The sequence below is a fragment of the Oncorhynchus kisutch genome, linkage group LG2, assembly GCF_002021735.2.
Source record: "Oncorhynchus kisutch isolate 150728-3 linkage group LG2, Okis_V2, whole genome shotgun sequence".
Lineage (NCBI taxonomy): Eukaryota > Metazoa > Chordata > Actinopteri > Salmoniformes > Salmonidae > Oncorhynchus > Oncorhynchus kisutch.
The window spans coordinates 36,743,358-36,759,405 of NC_034175.2; the positions used below are offsets into that span (position 1 = coordinate 36,743,358).

At 41.8% G+C, this 16,048-nt stretch overlaps 1 protein-coding gene across 10 annotated transcripts in view; it reads left to right on the top strand.

Moving 5' to 3' along the window:
- lrrfip1a (leucine rich repeat (in FLII) interacting protein 1a) overlaps positions 1–16,048 on the top strand; it is a 63,852-nt gene that overhangs the window by 11,403 nt on the left and 36,401 nt on the right. For all 10 annotated transcript variants that reach the window (XR_004203605.1, XR_004203606.1, XR_004203607.1 and 7 more), the window contains one exon: positions 2,040–2,126. Coding sequence is in view for 2 of the 10 variants with exons in the window: in XM_031793765.1 (XP_031649625.1) it covers positions 2,040–2,126 (87 nt within the window). In the remaining 8 variants the exon portion in view is untranslated. The remainder of the gene's footprint in view (positions 1–2,039; positions 2,127–16,048) is intronic.

A 16,048-nucleotide genomic window follows, 5' to 3' on the forward strand; every position in this document is an offset into this window, starting at 1 on the left:
TGAGTACTTATGGCATCCCTGGCCGCGTCCTCAATGTGTGCTGACCAGCTAGTAGGCAGTTTCTCGAATGTCTTCAACCTGTTCCTGGCTGTAGTCCCCACCTACTTCAGAGACCACAATCATCCCAGTGCCCAAGATTAACAAGGTGACATGCCCAAATGACAATCGCCCCGTTGCACTCACCCCGGTCATCATGAAGAACTTCGAGGGGTTGGTCATAGCCGACATCAAGGCCAGCATGCCAGGCACACTGGACCCATTCCAATTTGCCTACTGCTCCACCAGGTCCATGGGAGATGCCATTTCACACATGGCCGTAACACATCTGAACAAAAGGAATTTGAGAATGCTGTTCATTGACTACAGTTTAGCATTCAACACTATTGTTCCCTCCAAGCCCTGGTTCTGGATACTACCCTCTGTAACTGGATCCTGGACTTTCTGATGGGAAGACCACAGGATGTGAGGATTGGCAACACCTCCACACTGACTCTTAACACAGGGACCCCCCAGGGGTATGTCCTCAGCCCTCTGCAGTACTCCCTGTTCACCCATGACTGCGTGTCTTTGCACTACACCAACTCCATCGTCAAGTTTGATGACGACACCATGGTTGTAGGCCTGATGATGACCAACAACGAGGAGTCAGCCTATAGGGAGGAGGTAAGTGAACTGGCATTGTGGTGCCAGAACAGCAATCTCTCCCTCAATGTTAGCAAAACAAAGGAGTTGCTTGTTGACTTTAGCAAGCAGAGGGAACATTCCCCGATACACACCAACAAGACTGCATTAGAGAGTCAGCAGTTAAGTTCCTCGGCGTCCACATCACCGAGGACTTGACATGGACCAGCAACACCACCAGTCCTGTCGAGGGCACAGCAGCGTCTCTACTTTCTAAAACGACGGGTGGTAAAGACTGGCCAGTAAATCACCAAGACATGTACTCGAAACGGTGCCTGACGAAGGCCCACAGCATCAAGGACCCCACAAACCCCAGTCATGAGCTGTTCACTCCCTTACCGTCAGGCAGATGGTACCGGAGCATGCGTCTGATGCCATCAGACTACTGAACACTTGAACTGGACTGACCACTTGAACTGGACTGACCACCTGCACTGACTCTCGGCACATACGCTACACACATTGCAACTGCTGCTACCAGACTTAGCATACTGCACAATTTAAACACTTGCTCCCCCAATCCCTCCTTCCCCAAAAACACGTGTAAATACACTACATGCTCGTCAAACATATCATTCCAGAATCATGGGCATTAATATGGAGTTGGTCCCCACTTTGCTACAGCCTGTACTTTTCTGGGAAGGCTTTCCACTAGACGTTGGAACATTGCTGTGGGGACTTGCTTCCATTCAGCCACAATCATTAGTGAGGTTGAGCACTGATGTTGGGCGATTAGGCCTGGCTCGCAGTTGGCATTTCAATTAATCCCAGAGGTGGTATTTTATTATTTCTTATTGTTGTCTAAGGAACCTGCAAGTAAGCATTTCATTGGACTGCGAATACCATGTGTATCCTGTACATACGACAAATAAAACTAGAAAATGTAAATTTACACACAGGATTATTTCCGTAATAGACTCTTTAAATAAATAATGTAACATCCTTTTAATAGTCACTTAGTCAGGTGCTTATTTTACTTGCACATCAGCCTTCCAAATGATACCTTGATTTAAAAACAAAAGGTTATCAAGGGTTGAATGTGTCTGTTTGCCTTTCCTATGTATTTAAAGACCTACATCATTGTGTGCCATATACTGTAGAATATGACAAAATAAATGTTGTGATATTAATGGAAGTTGATGTGGTTAACTTCCCAGCAGTGCATTGCAACATACTGTGGTCAAACAGTTGGGAACATGAGCCCTGTCTAGGAAAAGGATTTCTGATGACATGTTCATCCTCTCCATTTATAGATGCTGGAGTTCATGCTAAACTGATCTCTCTCTCTCTCATTCTCCCTTGCTCTCTATTCGTCTTCTGTTTCCTTCTCCCTGTTTTCATCTTTCTCTCTAACTTAGGCAGAGGCCAGGCTTGCTCTGAAGAGGGCGGCCAGGGCAGAGGCCAGAGAAATCCGTATGAAGGAGCTGGAGAGACAACAGGAGGAGGTATAACTAAAGAGCACTACATTACACCCAAATGCACACACAATGTACACACTTATCTTATAGAACACATACACACAAACATGCATGCAAATAGTATCCATACCTACAGAACAACTACAGTTTTGAAAGGACAGACAAAACCAGACCTGATGTAGTAAGGTACCTTACAAAGACTTAATCCCAAAACTACCCCAAGCTTTAGGCACCTTGACCCATGTCACATGACCAAGGAGTCAGGTCGGGAAGCGCTGTCTGTTATTGAAGGCATTTCCTGTGAACAGTGTTTCATTCTTAAACATCCTGTGCCAGGGTGGGTCCAGTGGTCACCAGTGTTAATGGTGTACCATCTCCATTGCACTAGAATGCACAGCTGGTCATTTCTACCAAACAAATTAGAATACACTCTTAAGTCATAGTGCGAGACTTTGGCAACTAAGCGCTTTTTCCACTTACTCAGTCAGATGAACTCATGGATACTATTTTTATGTCTGCGTGCAGTTTGAAGGAAATTGCTAACTAGCGTTAGCGCAATTACTAACCACATAGATTTAACAATGACTAAGTCTTCTCTAATGTTATTTAGCAATCACTTGTGAAACTACCTTCAAACTACACAGAGACATGAAAATGAATTGCCAAAAAAGTCACATTATCCCTTTAACACCATCAGTATAATCAACAGCCAAGAACATTAATCATTAGATCTAGGAAATAAGGGATCCTAGTTTTGCCTTTTGGGACCCATCATTTCTTAATAAGATTAGTCTAATCTTAGTGTGATCTTGAAGTTATGCAATCTTTACATCTAGAATATTCTGGAGCATATGGTACTATCTAGTTGCCAGCTTAGTGCATTCGGAAGGTATTCAGACCCCTTAACTTTTTCCACAGTTTGTTACATTTTAGAATAAGGTTCTAATGTATTACATTGTTTTGCTTCCCTCATCAATATACAAACAATACCCCATAATGACAAAGCAATAGCAGGTTTTTAGAAATGTTTGAAAATGTATTAAAAAAAAAATGGCGCAGCGGTCTAAGGCACTGCATTGTAGTGCTAGAGGCATTATAACTGACCCGGGTTCATTCCCGGGCAGTGATTTCAGCCTTGGAGTCTTCTTGGGTATGACGCTACAAGCTGGGGACACCTGCATTTGCAGATTCTCTCAAGCACTGTCAGTTTGGCCACTCCTGCGTTGTCTTGGCCGTGTGCTTAGGGTCGTTGTCCTGTTGGAAGGTGAACCTTCGCTTTTTTGGCACCCTTCCCCAGATCTGTAACTCGACACAATCCTGTCTCGGAGCTCTACGGACAATTCCTCCGACCTCATTGCTCGGTTTTTGCTTTGACATGCACTCTCAGATGTGGGACATTATATAGAGCTGTGTGCCTTTCCAAATCATGCCAAATTTTATCAATTTACCACATGTGGACTCCAAGTTGTAGAAACAACTCAAGAATTGTCATTGGAAACAGGATGCACCGGAGCTCAATTTCACGTCTCATATCAAATTGTTGAATACTTATGCAATTAAACTTTGTTCATTTGTAATACATTTGAACATTTCATAACCTGTTTTGTAGTGGGACAGTAACATTAGTTCTCATCTTTATACTTTAAGCATTTCTATGTTTAGCTCACGTATACGTTAGAAGTATACATCAAGGTTCTGTAATAGATAAATGTGGCAAATGTTTTTTTTATACAGCACCTTTTTTCAAGTGAGAAATTGCCAAGAAACTGAAGATCTGTTTCTTTTTTTGATTGTAACTAAACCAAAAACCTCATATGTGCTTTAGATACAAAAGGTTGTGCTTCTTGACTGTTGACCAACACCTGGTCATCATCATTGGAGCGCAAAGGTGGGCACACAGATAATCCTATCCATTTTTAGTAACCAAAATCACTTATTTAATTTTCATTGTATTTTGCCTGGAAAAAACAGAGTATCCTACCTCCCATATTATCCATATAAAATAGTTTAGCAATCAGCTACGGATGCATTTTTGCCAGAACAATAGGCTACTTGGTAATTTCATTGATCATTTTCATATTTCAGATCGGCCAAGTTTGGTTGGGTTATAATTACTGGTTTGTGTGTGTATATACCTCAGTGGTGGGGACTATGTAAAGATGGCTGTAACATCACACAACCTTCAATGTTTTTGACATGATATTCCCAGTTCATATTGACTGCTAACATGAATTACTTTCAGCTCAAAATGCAGGTATTAAACTGTCACTGTTCATTTGTGCTGTGATTGTACGCGTGTGTGCGAAGGGTGTCGCAAGCTTTGAACCACTGCTAGCGAACAGTTTCTGATTTGGTGCAGCCATAAATATGCAGCTCCAACAAAATTGGTGATAAAGAATATTAACTGTGTGTGTTGAAAGCTCACCAGCCTTATGGCATCAAGCAACGATTACTAGCATAAGTCTACTGGTCTTTTGGTATGTCAAAATTGACATTGATCGTTTGCATTTGGAATTTGTTGTTTTAAAAATGTATTACATAGTAAAAATGTGGCGTAGACACAGGTAGCCTCAATAAATAGACCCAGATTTTTAGTTGAACAAGTCATTGCATGTAAGCTATAGATATTTGTTTTTACTTGACTTGTGACTTGCTGTTAGAATGCACGACTTGGACTTGGACTCGATCCGTTCTGCTTTGGACTCTACTCTGACCTTGTGACTTGAATAATAGTGATTTAGTCCCACCTCTAAGTTTGTCATATTTAGCACTTGTCCCATTTTTAGATGTGAAGAAATGCCAGCTATGAGACACTCAAAAGACACGTGGTTGAGTAAATGGCACCGTCCCTGTGTTATGGTATACATGAGCAGGGGGATCATCTGGACCAACTATTGAGGAAGTTGACTAAACCATTTCAACCATCTCCCCCTATCAAGCAATGTTTGAAATATGTTCTACCCTCTTGTGGCTTTGAGTCAGTGACTCAATTAACACAGATTAACAGTCAGTGTTCAGATTAGTCTGGTCAGGACGTTTGTGTAGTTTAAACCCTCAATCCAAGCCTCAAAGTAGCTTAGTGGTCTGTGCTCCTTAGTGAAACCTCTAGTCGACTAATAGTGGTTTGCTCCAACAACGTCGAGTCTGAACAACACGAGCAGAGGGTGGCTATGCTTTCTACTACTGTCCGGATGCTAACTTTAGGAGATCTACTTTTCAACTGGAGGAACTCTCAAGCCAGAAGTGGATTACTAGCTGTATCTCTACAGTAGCGCTAACTAACCTGAATCATCAGGTCGTCGTTGTAGCATCATCTGACCCGGGAACGTTCAACCTCCCCTGATCCCATCTGCAAGCCAGGCCATCATCATTGGTGACGTCGATATGGCACACACTACGTTTGCATCGTGACAGCAGCAGGACGGCCGGGCGGCGGTTGGCAGGGAGGGGGATCCGGGCTGCCCTGAGTGGGCGTCCGGGGACCCCTCCAAATAGGAAGGTGAGCTCGGTATGTTTTGAAGCTAGTTGGGACGTGAAGCGGGAGGTACGGTACCTGAGCTTATTGTGTGAATGTAACTCATCTGATTTAATGGACTTGCACTGAGCGAGGCAAGTTAAGTATTTACGTGTTTTATATACACTTGAAAAATTATGTAACGCTTTTCATTCTTGACCAAAAACACACGCTCTCCTTATAGTGGTGTAGGTCTTTGGATGTTGTACACATGAAATTGTCATGCCTAGCTTTATCCGCGTCATTATATTCCATTTAGTGTGACTCGATCCGTTTCTTCCACCAGCTGTGCTGCGTGGGCTACACGCATTTTATAAAAGGAATGTAATTTGGGTGTTTTTTGGGGCTTTTATTAAGGTCCTTTGGTCACCCCCACAGTGCACAACAAGCAATGAGGAAGTCTATTGCGGCAGGGGTAAGTTTTTCAAAAACAAGTGAAATCACCAAAAAAGTGTCTGCACCCTTCTATAACATTGCATTTACGTTAAAGAAAATCAATTTACTTCAGGAATAGTAAACCACTCCTTGAAACCTATCAAGCATTTATCAAATACTTTGTTCAGGGCATGGCACTGTGGAGGATAGCAGCCATTTTATGTGCTCTTGACCAATTCTGCTATTTTGTGTTTTATTTTACGCTGATCTGAACTTTTTTAGTTATTACCTATGACCAAAAACAGCTTCTGTACATCAGAACAGCGATCATTAACCTCGATTTGCATGACAATTTTCTACTTCAACGAGTCGGCAGCTCTGGACTTTCTGCTTACTCCCGACCGGGCCCTAATCGCCGGGATTGCAAGGTGCAAGCGTCAAGCGAGCTGGGATCCTGACGAGACTGTTGGCGAGCATATAAACTGCCTCTTCCCTTCATTCTATTAGCAAATGTAGAAATTGGATGTGCTCCGCTCGAGACTATCCTATCAACGGGACCTGAAGAATCATAATATTCTATGTTTCTTGGAGTCGTGGCTGACATCAATAATGTACTGTACAACTCGCATTGTTTTAGTTTTTTTCATGCATAGTCTAGACCAGACAGCAGCCTCGGGGATGGGTGTGTCTCTTAAGAAAAGCTGCTGCGCGATCTCTAATGTTAAGGAAGTCTCAAGTTTATCTCATGATAAGCTGCAGACAATACTATTTACCAAGATAATTGTAATCTATTTTTCATAACGGTCTATTTACCACCACAAACCGATGCTGACACTAAAACCGCACTCAACACACTGTATATGGCTTTAAGCAAACAGCACATCCAGAGGCGGCGCGTCTCGTGGCCGGTGATTTTGATGCAGGGAAACTGAAATCTGTTTTTACCCAATTTTTACCAGCATGTCCCCTGTGCAACTAGATACGGTTTTTAAAACTCTAGATCACCTTTTATGCCACACACAAACATAAACACGGCTCTACCTTGCCCTCCCTTTAGCAAATCTGACCATAACTCTATCCTCCTGATTTCAGCTTAGAAGCAAAAACTCAAACGGGAAGTACCAATGACGCGCTCATTACGGGAGTGGTCCGATGAAGCGGATGCTAAGCTACACGACTGTTTCGCTAGCACAGACTGGAATATGTTCAGTGATTCATCTAAAACAACAAGTCACCAGCTTTAAGTGCATCGAGGACGCCGTCCCCACAGTGACCGTACGAACATATCCCAACCAGAAGCCATGGATTACAAGCAACATCCGCACTGAGCTAAAGGCTAGAGCTGCCGCTTTCAAGGAGCGGGACACTAATACAGGCGCTTGTAAGAAATTCCGCTACGACCTCCGACATCATACAGGCAAAGCATCAACACAGGACTAAGATCTTATCGTATTACACTGGCTCTGATGCTCGTCCGATGTGGCAGGGCTTGCAAACTATCACTGACTACAAAGGGGAAACTCAACCGCGAGATGCCCAGTGACGCGAGCCTACCAAACGAGCTAAATGCCATAAATGCTCGCTTCGAGGTTAACAACATTGAACCATAAATGAGAGCAGCAGCTGTTCTGGACAACTGTGATCTCGCTCTGTGTAGGCAATGTAAGACCTTTTTAATCAAGTTAACCTTCACAAGGCGGCAGGGCCAGACAGATTACCAGGATGCGTACTTGTTGCATGTGCTGACCAGCCGGGAAGTGTCTTCACTGACATTTTCAACCTCTCCTTGACCCAGTCTGTAATATCTACATATTTTAAGCAGACCACCATAGTCCATGTGATCAAGAACGCCAAGGTAACCTGTCTAAATGACTCGTCCTGTAGCACTCACATCTGTAGCCATGAAATGCTTTGGAAGGCTGGTCAAGTCGCAGATCAACACAATCATCCCAGACACACTGGACCCACCCATTTGCATTCTGCCCCAACAGATCCATAGATGATGCAATCTCTATTGCACTCCACACTGCCCTCTACCACCTGGACAAGAGGAACACCTATTTGAGAATGCTGTTCATTGACTACAGCTCAGTGTTCAACACCCATCACTAAGCTCAGGACCCTGGGACTGAACACCTCCTTCTGTAACTGGATCCTGGACTTTCTGACAGGCCGCCTCCGGGTGGTGAGGGTAGACAACACATCCGCCACACTGACCCGCAACATGAGGGCACCTCAGGGGTGCGTGCTTAGTCCCGTCCTGTACTCCCTGTTCACCCACGACTGCAACAACACCATTAAATTTGCTGACGACACAACAATGGTAGGCCTGACCACCGAAGACGATGAGACTCGCTATAGGGAGGTCAGAAACCTGGCGGTGTGGTGCCAGGACAACAACTTCAACTTCAAGACAGGAGCTGATTGTGGACTACAGGAAATGGAGGGCTGAGCATGCCCCCATCCACATATATGGGCTGTAGTGGAGCGGGTTGAGAGCTTCAAGTTCCCCTGTATCCACATCAGTAAGGAGTGAACATGTTTGCTCTTTTCCATATTCTGTCTATCTCTGATAAGACTGCTAAATAGTTAGTCCGGGTAGCTATTTGGTTATCTGCATTAACCCTCTCTCTTTGCACTAACTCTGCTGCAACTGCTTGTTGTCTATCCTGTTGCCTAGTCACTATTCCCCTACCTATATGTACACATCTACCTCAATTACTTTGTACACCGGCACATTGACTCGGTACTGCTGCCCTGTGTGTGTATCTAGCCATGTTTTCTTTAATCATTGTGTAATTATTTTTCTCTCTGCATTGTTGGGAAGAGCCTGTAAGTAAGCATTTAACTCTTGTCTACACCTGTTTACAAAGCATGTGATAAATAACATTTGATTTGAATAGTGTTACCTTCATTTGAAATGGTGTTTCCTTTTGAAATTATCTTAAATCCAAAACATTTTCTGGAATCGAATCACCAGAAAAATACGGATTGTTGATTGATATTTTGCAATGAGGCACTTAAATCATGCTGGTTCTCAGAGCATCTTTTCCAGAATGCCGACTCCCACGTGTCTCTCAGTGCCACAGAACTAATTATCACATGGTTTTGTTTAGTAGCTAGGTGTCTTTTGTATACAGTGCTCTCAGGTCAGAGTTCAGCAGTCAAAGTTTGGGAGAAGAGGTTTCGTAATGCTTTTATTTTAGAATTTGGCATACATGTGGCAATGGGACATCCGTTCATTTAAGTACATATGATTTTCCTTTGCCATTCAATCTCCAAAATATAACAAACACATTGTTCAGCTCGGCGGTCCTTGAATGTGACAGACTTGTCAGCATTTCTCTTTAGAAGTCGATCTCTAACAATATCTGCTCTTCTGACAGGTCTCGGGCATTAACCATAACAAAGGGTCAGTGAATCTGTCACGAGGGGACTTTGCCAAGGTTGGGGCAAGATCTTTTGGCTAGAACGATGGAGCAAGCACGGACATAGATGTCAAGCAGTGAAATCATAAATTAAGACTCATTACTTTGATGGCACCAAAGTTTTCAAAGGGGACCGAATGTGATCGGACCGTCAAACAATTAGCATATACACATTTGTGGAGTGGTTGAAAAACGACTTTTAATGACTCCAACCTAAGTGTATGTAAACTTCCGACTTCAACTGTACTAAGGGCCTACATGAATCAACTTTCACAGTGAATGCTTTTGTTTCTAGGTTATGTGCTAATTATTTGAAGTTTGCTAAATGCTTCAAAAAATATTGCCTAATGCAAGCCTTCCTGTTAGATTGCAAATCAGCACACAATTGAGCTAAACGTTTGGAAATTAAATGCATGTCAGGTGCAGGTGTGCTGTTTATCTCACATCTGATGACTGGGGGGCATTTAGGATGTTTTCTACTACAGATTGCTAAAATATTCAAATTATGATCACACTTCCTCAATTCAAATATTATGGTTTGGTATGGCTTAGAAACTTGGGAACCGAGCTCGAGTTATCGGTGTAGCCGGTTGTCGCCCGGACTTGTTGAAATATCTAAATGCCTAGAAAAAAATCTCCAGGCTTCAGTCATAACTGTCAATTTATATTCATATATATTGGAGACTCAAAAATTTTATATATATAAAAATGTGAGTCTCCAACTTCAATTACATTACATAAAAGTATGAGGAGCACTGTTGGCTTGGTGTTGGGGAGATATTTTGTCTCAGCAACCACAGCTTGTAGACGGAGCTCCAAGGTACAACGTATAGAACAGATAATTGAAACCGGTAGTTGAGCCAGATCGGTAGGAGTATCTTGTTTGGTTTGCTTATTTGCGCACGTAGACGTCCACCAAGACCAGATCAAAAAGTTAGTACAAGTAAACTGGAGGCTATTTAGAAGAGACTCTTCAAACACAAATGCCCATATTGAGTTCATCAGACTTCCTTTGGTGATTGCAATCGCTAATGCATTTCATAATTAATGAATTCATAAGCCTGTAAAAACATTTCTTTAAGTTAGAAAAGCAGAATATAGATTTAAGTTGTCCAAATGGACAATAAAAAGAAATCATACAATATCAAACCATTACTACCAACACTACGACCTGTATGCTCTCGTTGGCCGGTCCTCGCTACATATTCGTCGCCAAACCCACTGGCTCCAGGTAATACATTTGTTGCTAGGTAAAGCTCCGCCTTATCTCAGCTCACTGGTCACCATAGCGACACCCATCCGTAGCACGCACTCCAGCAGGTATATTTCACTGGTCATCCCCAAAGCCAACAACTGCTTTGGCCGCCTTTGCTTCCAGTTCTCTGCTGCCAATGACTGGAACGAAGTGCGAAAATCACTAAAGTTGGAGACTCACATCTCCGTCACTAACTTTTAAGCATCAGCTGTCAGAGCAGCTTATCGATCGCTGCAGCTGTACACAGCCAATCTATAAATAGCCCAACCAAACGTCTACCTACCTCATCCCATTTTTTGTTTTTCTGCTCTTTTGCACACCAGTATTTATACTTGCACATCCTCATCTGCACATCTATCACTCCAGTGTTAATTGTTCAATTGTAATTACTTCATCACTATGGCCTATTTATTGCCTTACCTCCTTACTTCTTTTGCACACACTGTATTCAGATATTTCTATTGTGTTATTGACTGTACGTTTGTTTATCCCTTGTATCTCTGTTTTTGTTGCACTGCTTTGCTTTATCTTGGCCAGGTCGCAGTTGTAAATGAGAACATGTTCTCAACTGGCCTACCTGGTTAAATTAAAAGGTCAAATAGATAAAAAATACTTAGAATCAGAATTGCATCAGTGTCCGCCAGATGCGATGTGTTGGACACTTCTCCCAATCTCAGCAGAGCTCGTGAAGTAGAATTATTGTACTGTCATTAGCAATAACCTGTCTGTGTGACTCTTACTCTAATTACTGTACTGTTCTCTCTCCTATGTAGATTTACATACCGAATACAGATTCACTTTATTTTTTATATTCTTTCACTCTCGGTCTATCTACAGTGCCTTGCGAAAGTATTCGGCCCCCTTGAACTTTGCGACCTTTTGCCACATTTCAGGCTTCAAACATAAAGATATAAAACTGTATTTTTTTGTGAAGAATCAACAAGTGGGACGACATTTATTGGATATTTCAAACTTTTTTAACAAATCAAAAACTGAAAAATTGGGCGTGCAAAATTATTCAGCCCCTTTACTTTCAGTGCAGCAAACTCTCTCCTGAAGTTCAGTGAGGATCTCTGAATGATCCAATGTTGACCTAAATGACTAATGATGATAAATACAATCCACCTGTGTGTAATCAAGTCTCCGTATAAATGCACCTGCACTGTGATAGTCTCAGAGGTCTGTTAAAAGCGCAGAGAGCATCATGAAGAACAAGGAACACACCAGGCAGGTCCGAGATACTGTTGTGAAGAAGTTTAAAGCCGGATTTGGATACAAAAAGATTTCCCAAGCTTTAAACATCCCAAGGAGCACTGTGCAAGCGATAATATTGAAATGGAAGGAGTATCAGACCACTGCAAATCTACCAAGACCTGGCTCTAGACCTCCCTCTAAACTTTCAGCTCATACAAGGAGAAGACTGATCAGAGATGCAGCCAAGAGGCCCATGATCACTCTGGATGAACTGCAGAGATCTACAGCTGAGGTGGGAGACTCTGTCCATAGGACAACAATCAGTCGTATATTGCACAAATCTGGCCTTTATGGAAGAGTGGCAAGAGAAAGCCATTTCTTAAAGATATCCATAAAAAGTGTTGTTTAAAGTTTGCCACAAGCCACCTGGGAGACACACCAAACATGTGGAAGAAGGTGCTCTGGTCAGATGAAACCAAAATTGAACTTTTTGGCAACAATGCAAAACGTTATGTTTGGCGTAAAAGCAACACAGCTCATCACCCTGAACACACCATCCCCACTGTCAAACATGGTGGTGGCAGCATCATGGTTTGGGCCTGCTTTTCTTCAGCAGGGACAGGGAAGATGGTTCAAATTGATGGGAAGATGGATGGAGCCAAATACAGGACCATTCTGGAAGAGAACCTGATGGAGTCTGCAAAAGACCTGAGACTGGGACGGAGATTTGTCTTCCAACAAGACAATGATCCAAAACATAAAGCAAAATCTACAATGGAATGGTTCAAAAATAAACATATCCAGGTGTTAGAATGGAGAACAGAGCAAACTAGAATGCTATTTGGCCCTACACAGAGAGTACACAGGCTTTTTGGCCCTACACAGAGAGTACACAGCGGCAGAATACCTGACCACTGTGACTGACCCAAAATTAAGGAAAGCTTTGACTATGTACAGACTCGGTGAGCATAGCCTTGCTATTGAGAAAGGCCACCATAGGCAGACATGGCTCTCAAGAGAAGACAGGCTATGTGCTCACTGCCCACAAAATGAGGTGGAAACTGAGCTGCACTTCCTAACCTCCTGCCCAATGAATGACCATATTAGAGAGACATATTTCCCTCAGATTACACAGATCCACAAAGAATTCGAAAACAAATCCAATTTTGAAAAACTCCCATATCTACTTATCTGCTGTGTGCCATCACAGCAGCAAGATTTGTGACCTGTTGCCACGAGAAAAGGGCAACCAGTGAAGAACAAACACCATTGTAAATTCAACCCATATTTATGCTTATTTATTTTATCTTGTGTTCTTTAATCATTTGTACATTGTTAAAAAACTTATATATATATATATATATATATATATATGACATTTGTAATGTCTTTACTGTTTTGAAACTTCTGTATGTGTAATGTTTACTGTTAATTTTAGTTTTTCACTTTATATATTCACTTTGTATGTTGTCTACCTCACTTGCTTTGGCAATGTTAACACATGTTTCCCATGCCAATAAAGCCCTTGAATTGAATTGAATTGAATGGCCAAGTCAAAGTCCAGACCTGAATCCAATCGAGAATCTGTGGAAAGAACTGAAAACTGCTGTTCACAAATGCTCTCCATCCAACCTCACTGAGCTCAAGCTGTTTTGCAAGGAGGAAAAAATGTCAGTCTCTCGATGTGCAAAACTGATAGAGACACACCCCATGCGACTTACAGCTGTAATCGCAGCAAAAGGTGGCGCTACAAAGTATTAACTTAAGGGGGCTGAATAATTTTGCACGCCCAATTTTTCAGTTTTTGATTTGTTCAAAAAGTTGTAAATATCCAATAAATGTCGTTCCACTTCATGATTGTGTCCCACTTGTTGTTGATTCTTCACAAAAAAATTGTTTTATATCTTTGTTTGAAGCCTGAAATGTGGCAAAAGGTCGCAAAGTTCAAGGGGGCCGAATACTTTCGCAAGGCACTGTATTTTCTATTCTCTTTCTGTTTCCCAAAGTCACTTGTTTTATTCTTTCCCTTTGTTTCCCTGGTTCCTCAATTGCCCTGGCCGCTTCTATAGATCTATCAGGTTCATAAGGGAGGCTTGTGGCTACTTGCTTTATAAAATTAATTCCTGTACTGTTTTTCTACTTTCATTATCTTTTTAAAATGTGCTTGAATTCAAATGCTAAGTAGTAAAAAAAATGTTTTTAAAAGCATTCCCATATAAATGTTGGACACCAACTCATTTCAGGGTTTTTCTTTATTTTAAGTATTGTCTTCATTGTAGAATAATAGTGAATGTAGTAACCAAAAAAGCGTTAAACAAATCAAAATATATTTGAGATTCTTCAAAGTAGCCACCCTTTGCCAGCTTTGTAAACTCTTTCTATTCTCTCAACCTGCTTTACCTAGAATGCTTTTCCAACAGTCTTGAAGGAGTTCCCACATACGGTTGGAACCAAAAATCTCAAGTTTGGACTCATCAGTCCAATGGACAGATTTCCACCAGTCGACTGTCCATTGCTCGTGTTTCTTAGCCCAAGCAAGTCTTCTTCTTATTGGTGTCCTTTTAGTAGTGGTTTCTTTGCAGCAATTAGACATGAAGGCCTGATTTCACAGTCTCCTCTGAATTGTTGAGATGTCTGTCACTTGAAGAATTTATTTGGGCTGCAATTTAACTCTAATGAACTTATTTTGCAGCAGAGGTAACTGTCTTCCTTTCCTGTGGCGGTCCTCATGAGAGCCAGCTTCATCATAGCGCTTGGTTTTTGTGACTGCACTTGAAGAAACTTTCAAAGTTCTAGAAATGTTCCTTATTGACTGACCTTCATGTCTTTAAAGTAATGATGGACTGGCGTTTCTATTTGCTTATTGGATCTGTTCTTGCCTTAATATGGACTTGCCCTATGGTAAAAGGAAATCTTCTGTATACCACCCCTAACTTGTCACAACACAACTGATTGGCTCAAATGCATCAAGAAGGAAAGACATTCCACAAATTAACTTTTAACATGGCATACCCGTTAATTGAAATGCATTCCAGGTGACTACCCCATGAAGCTGGTTGAGAGAATGCCAAGAGTGCAAAGCTGTCATCAATGCAATGGGTGGCTACTTTAAAGAATATCAAATATAAAATGTATTTTGATTTAGCACCCTTTTTGGTTAATACATGATTCCATATGTGTTATTTCATAGTTTTGATGTCTTCACTATTATTCTACAATGTAGAAAATAGTAAATTATAAAGAAAAACCCTTGAATGAGTAGGTGTGAACGTTTGTCTGGTACTGTAACTAGACAATAATGGAAGTCTGAGCTGTGTGTCCTTCCTCCACCCTTCCTCTCCTGCTCTTTCCTCAGAAATATTATGGCTTGGAGAGCAAAGTAGACAGTGAATGGGGACACGTCACGCACTGGATGGTACAGTCGCTTCCTGGTTATGGTGGTCAATAACAATAATTCATCTTTGGCAAACCTATGCATTGCTGAATGAATTAGCTGTACTAGCAGTTGTGGAATAATCATTTTGTTTTGATGAATGCATTATGGAAATGTACTCATTTTGAATATTCAAAACTGTTAGAAATGCCAGATTGCCAGTGGTATGTCAGTTGTTAGCCACAGGGCATAGCTGAGATTAAAAAAATGGGCTTTGATCTTAAACCTGTATTGCATTTGTTTTTATCCAAGAGGCTTTTGTGTGCAATGTGCCTTTTAGCTTAGAAGTTCTAGAGCGGCTTGTTGATTTTATAAGGTCACACATCTAATGATAATCCAGTCGTTCAGGAAATGTATGTGCATGCTGATTGGGTTTGGATCTGCATGTCCTATCCCTTTCGTGTGGACTGCATGGGTTTTGATTATCCTGTTGTACTGCCAAGCGATTTTATCTTATTCTTGTACAGTTTACCTGGGTGGTTCAGATCCACCGGACTGGACGCTGTGTGACATGCGTCTCTTGTCATTGTGTTTTTAAAAGATATACCGAAATGATGTGACGGTATCGGACATCAGTACCAGGTAACCAACCACAGCATGTAGGAGGTATGAGAGGTGCCGCTGCAGGACAGAAGCTAATCTGTGTGTGTGACAATGTTTCCCGCTTGAGTGGTTGGGTGACAGGATTACTATCCATGGCCAAAGTGATATGTTGATCTGCATGCATGGCTGCCTAAGGAATGGATGCGG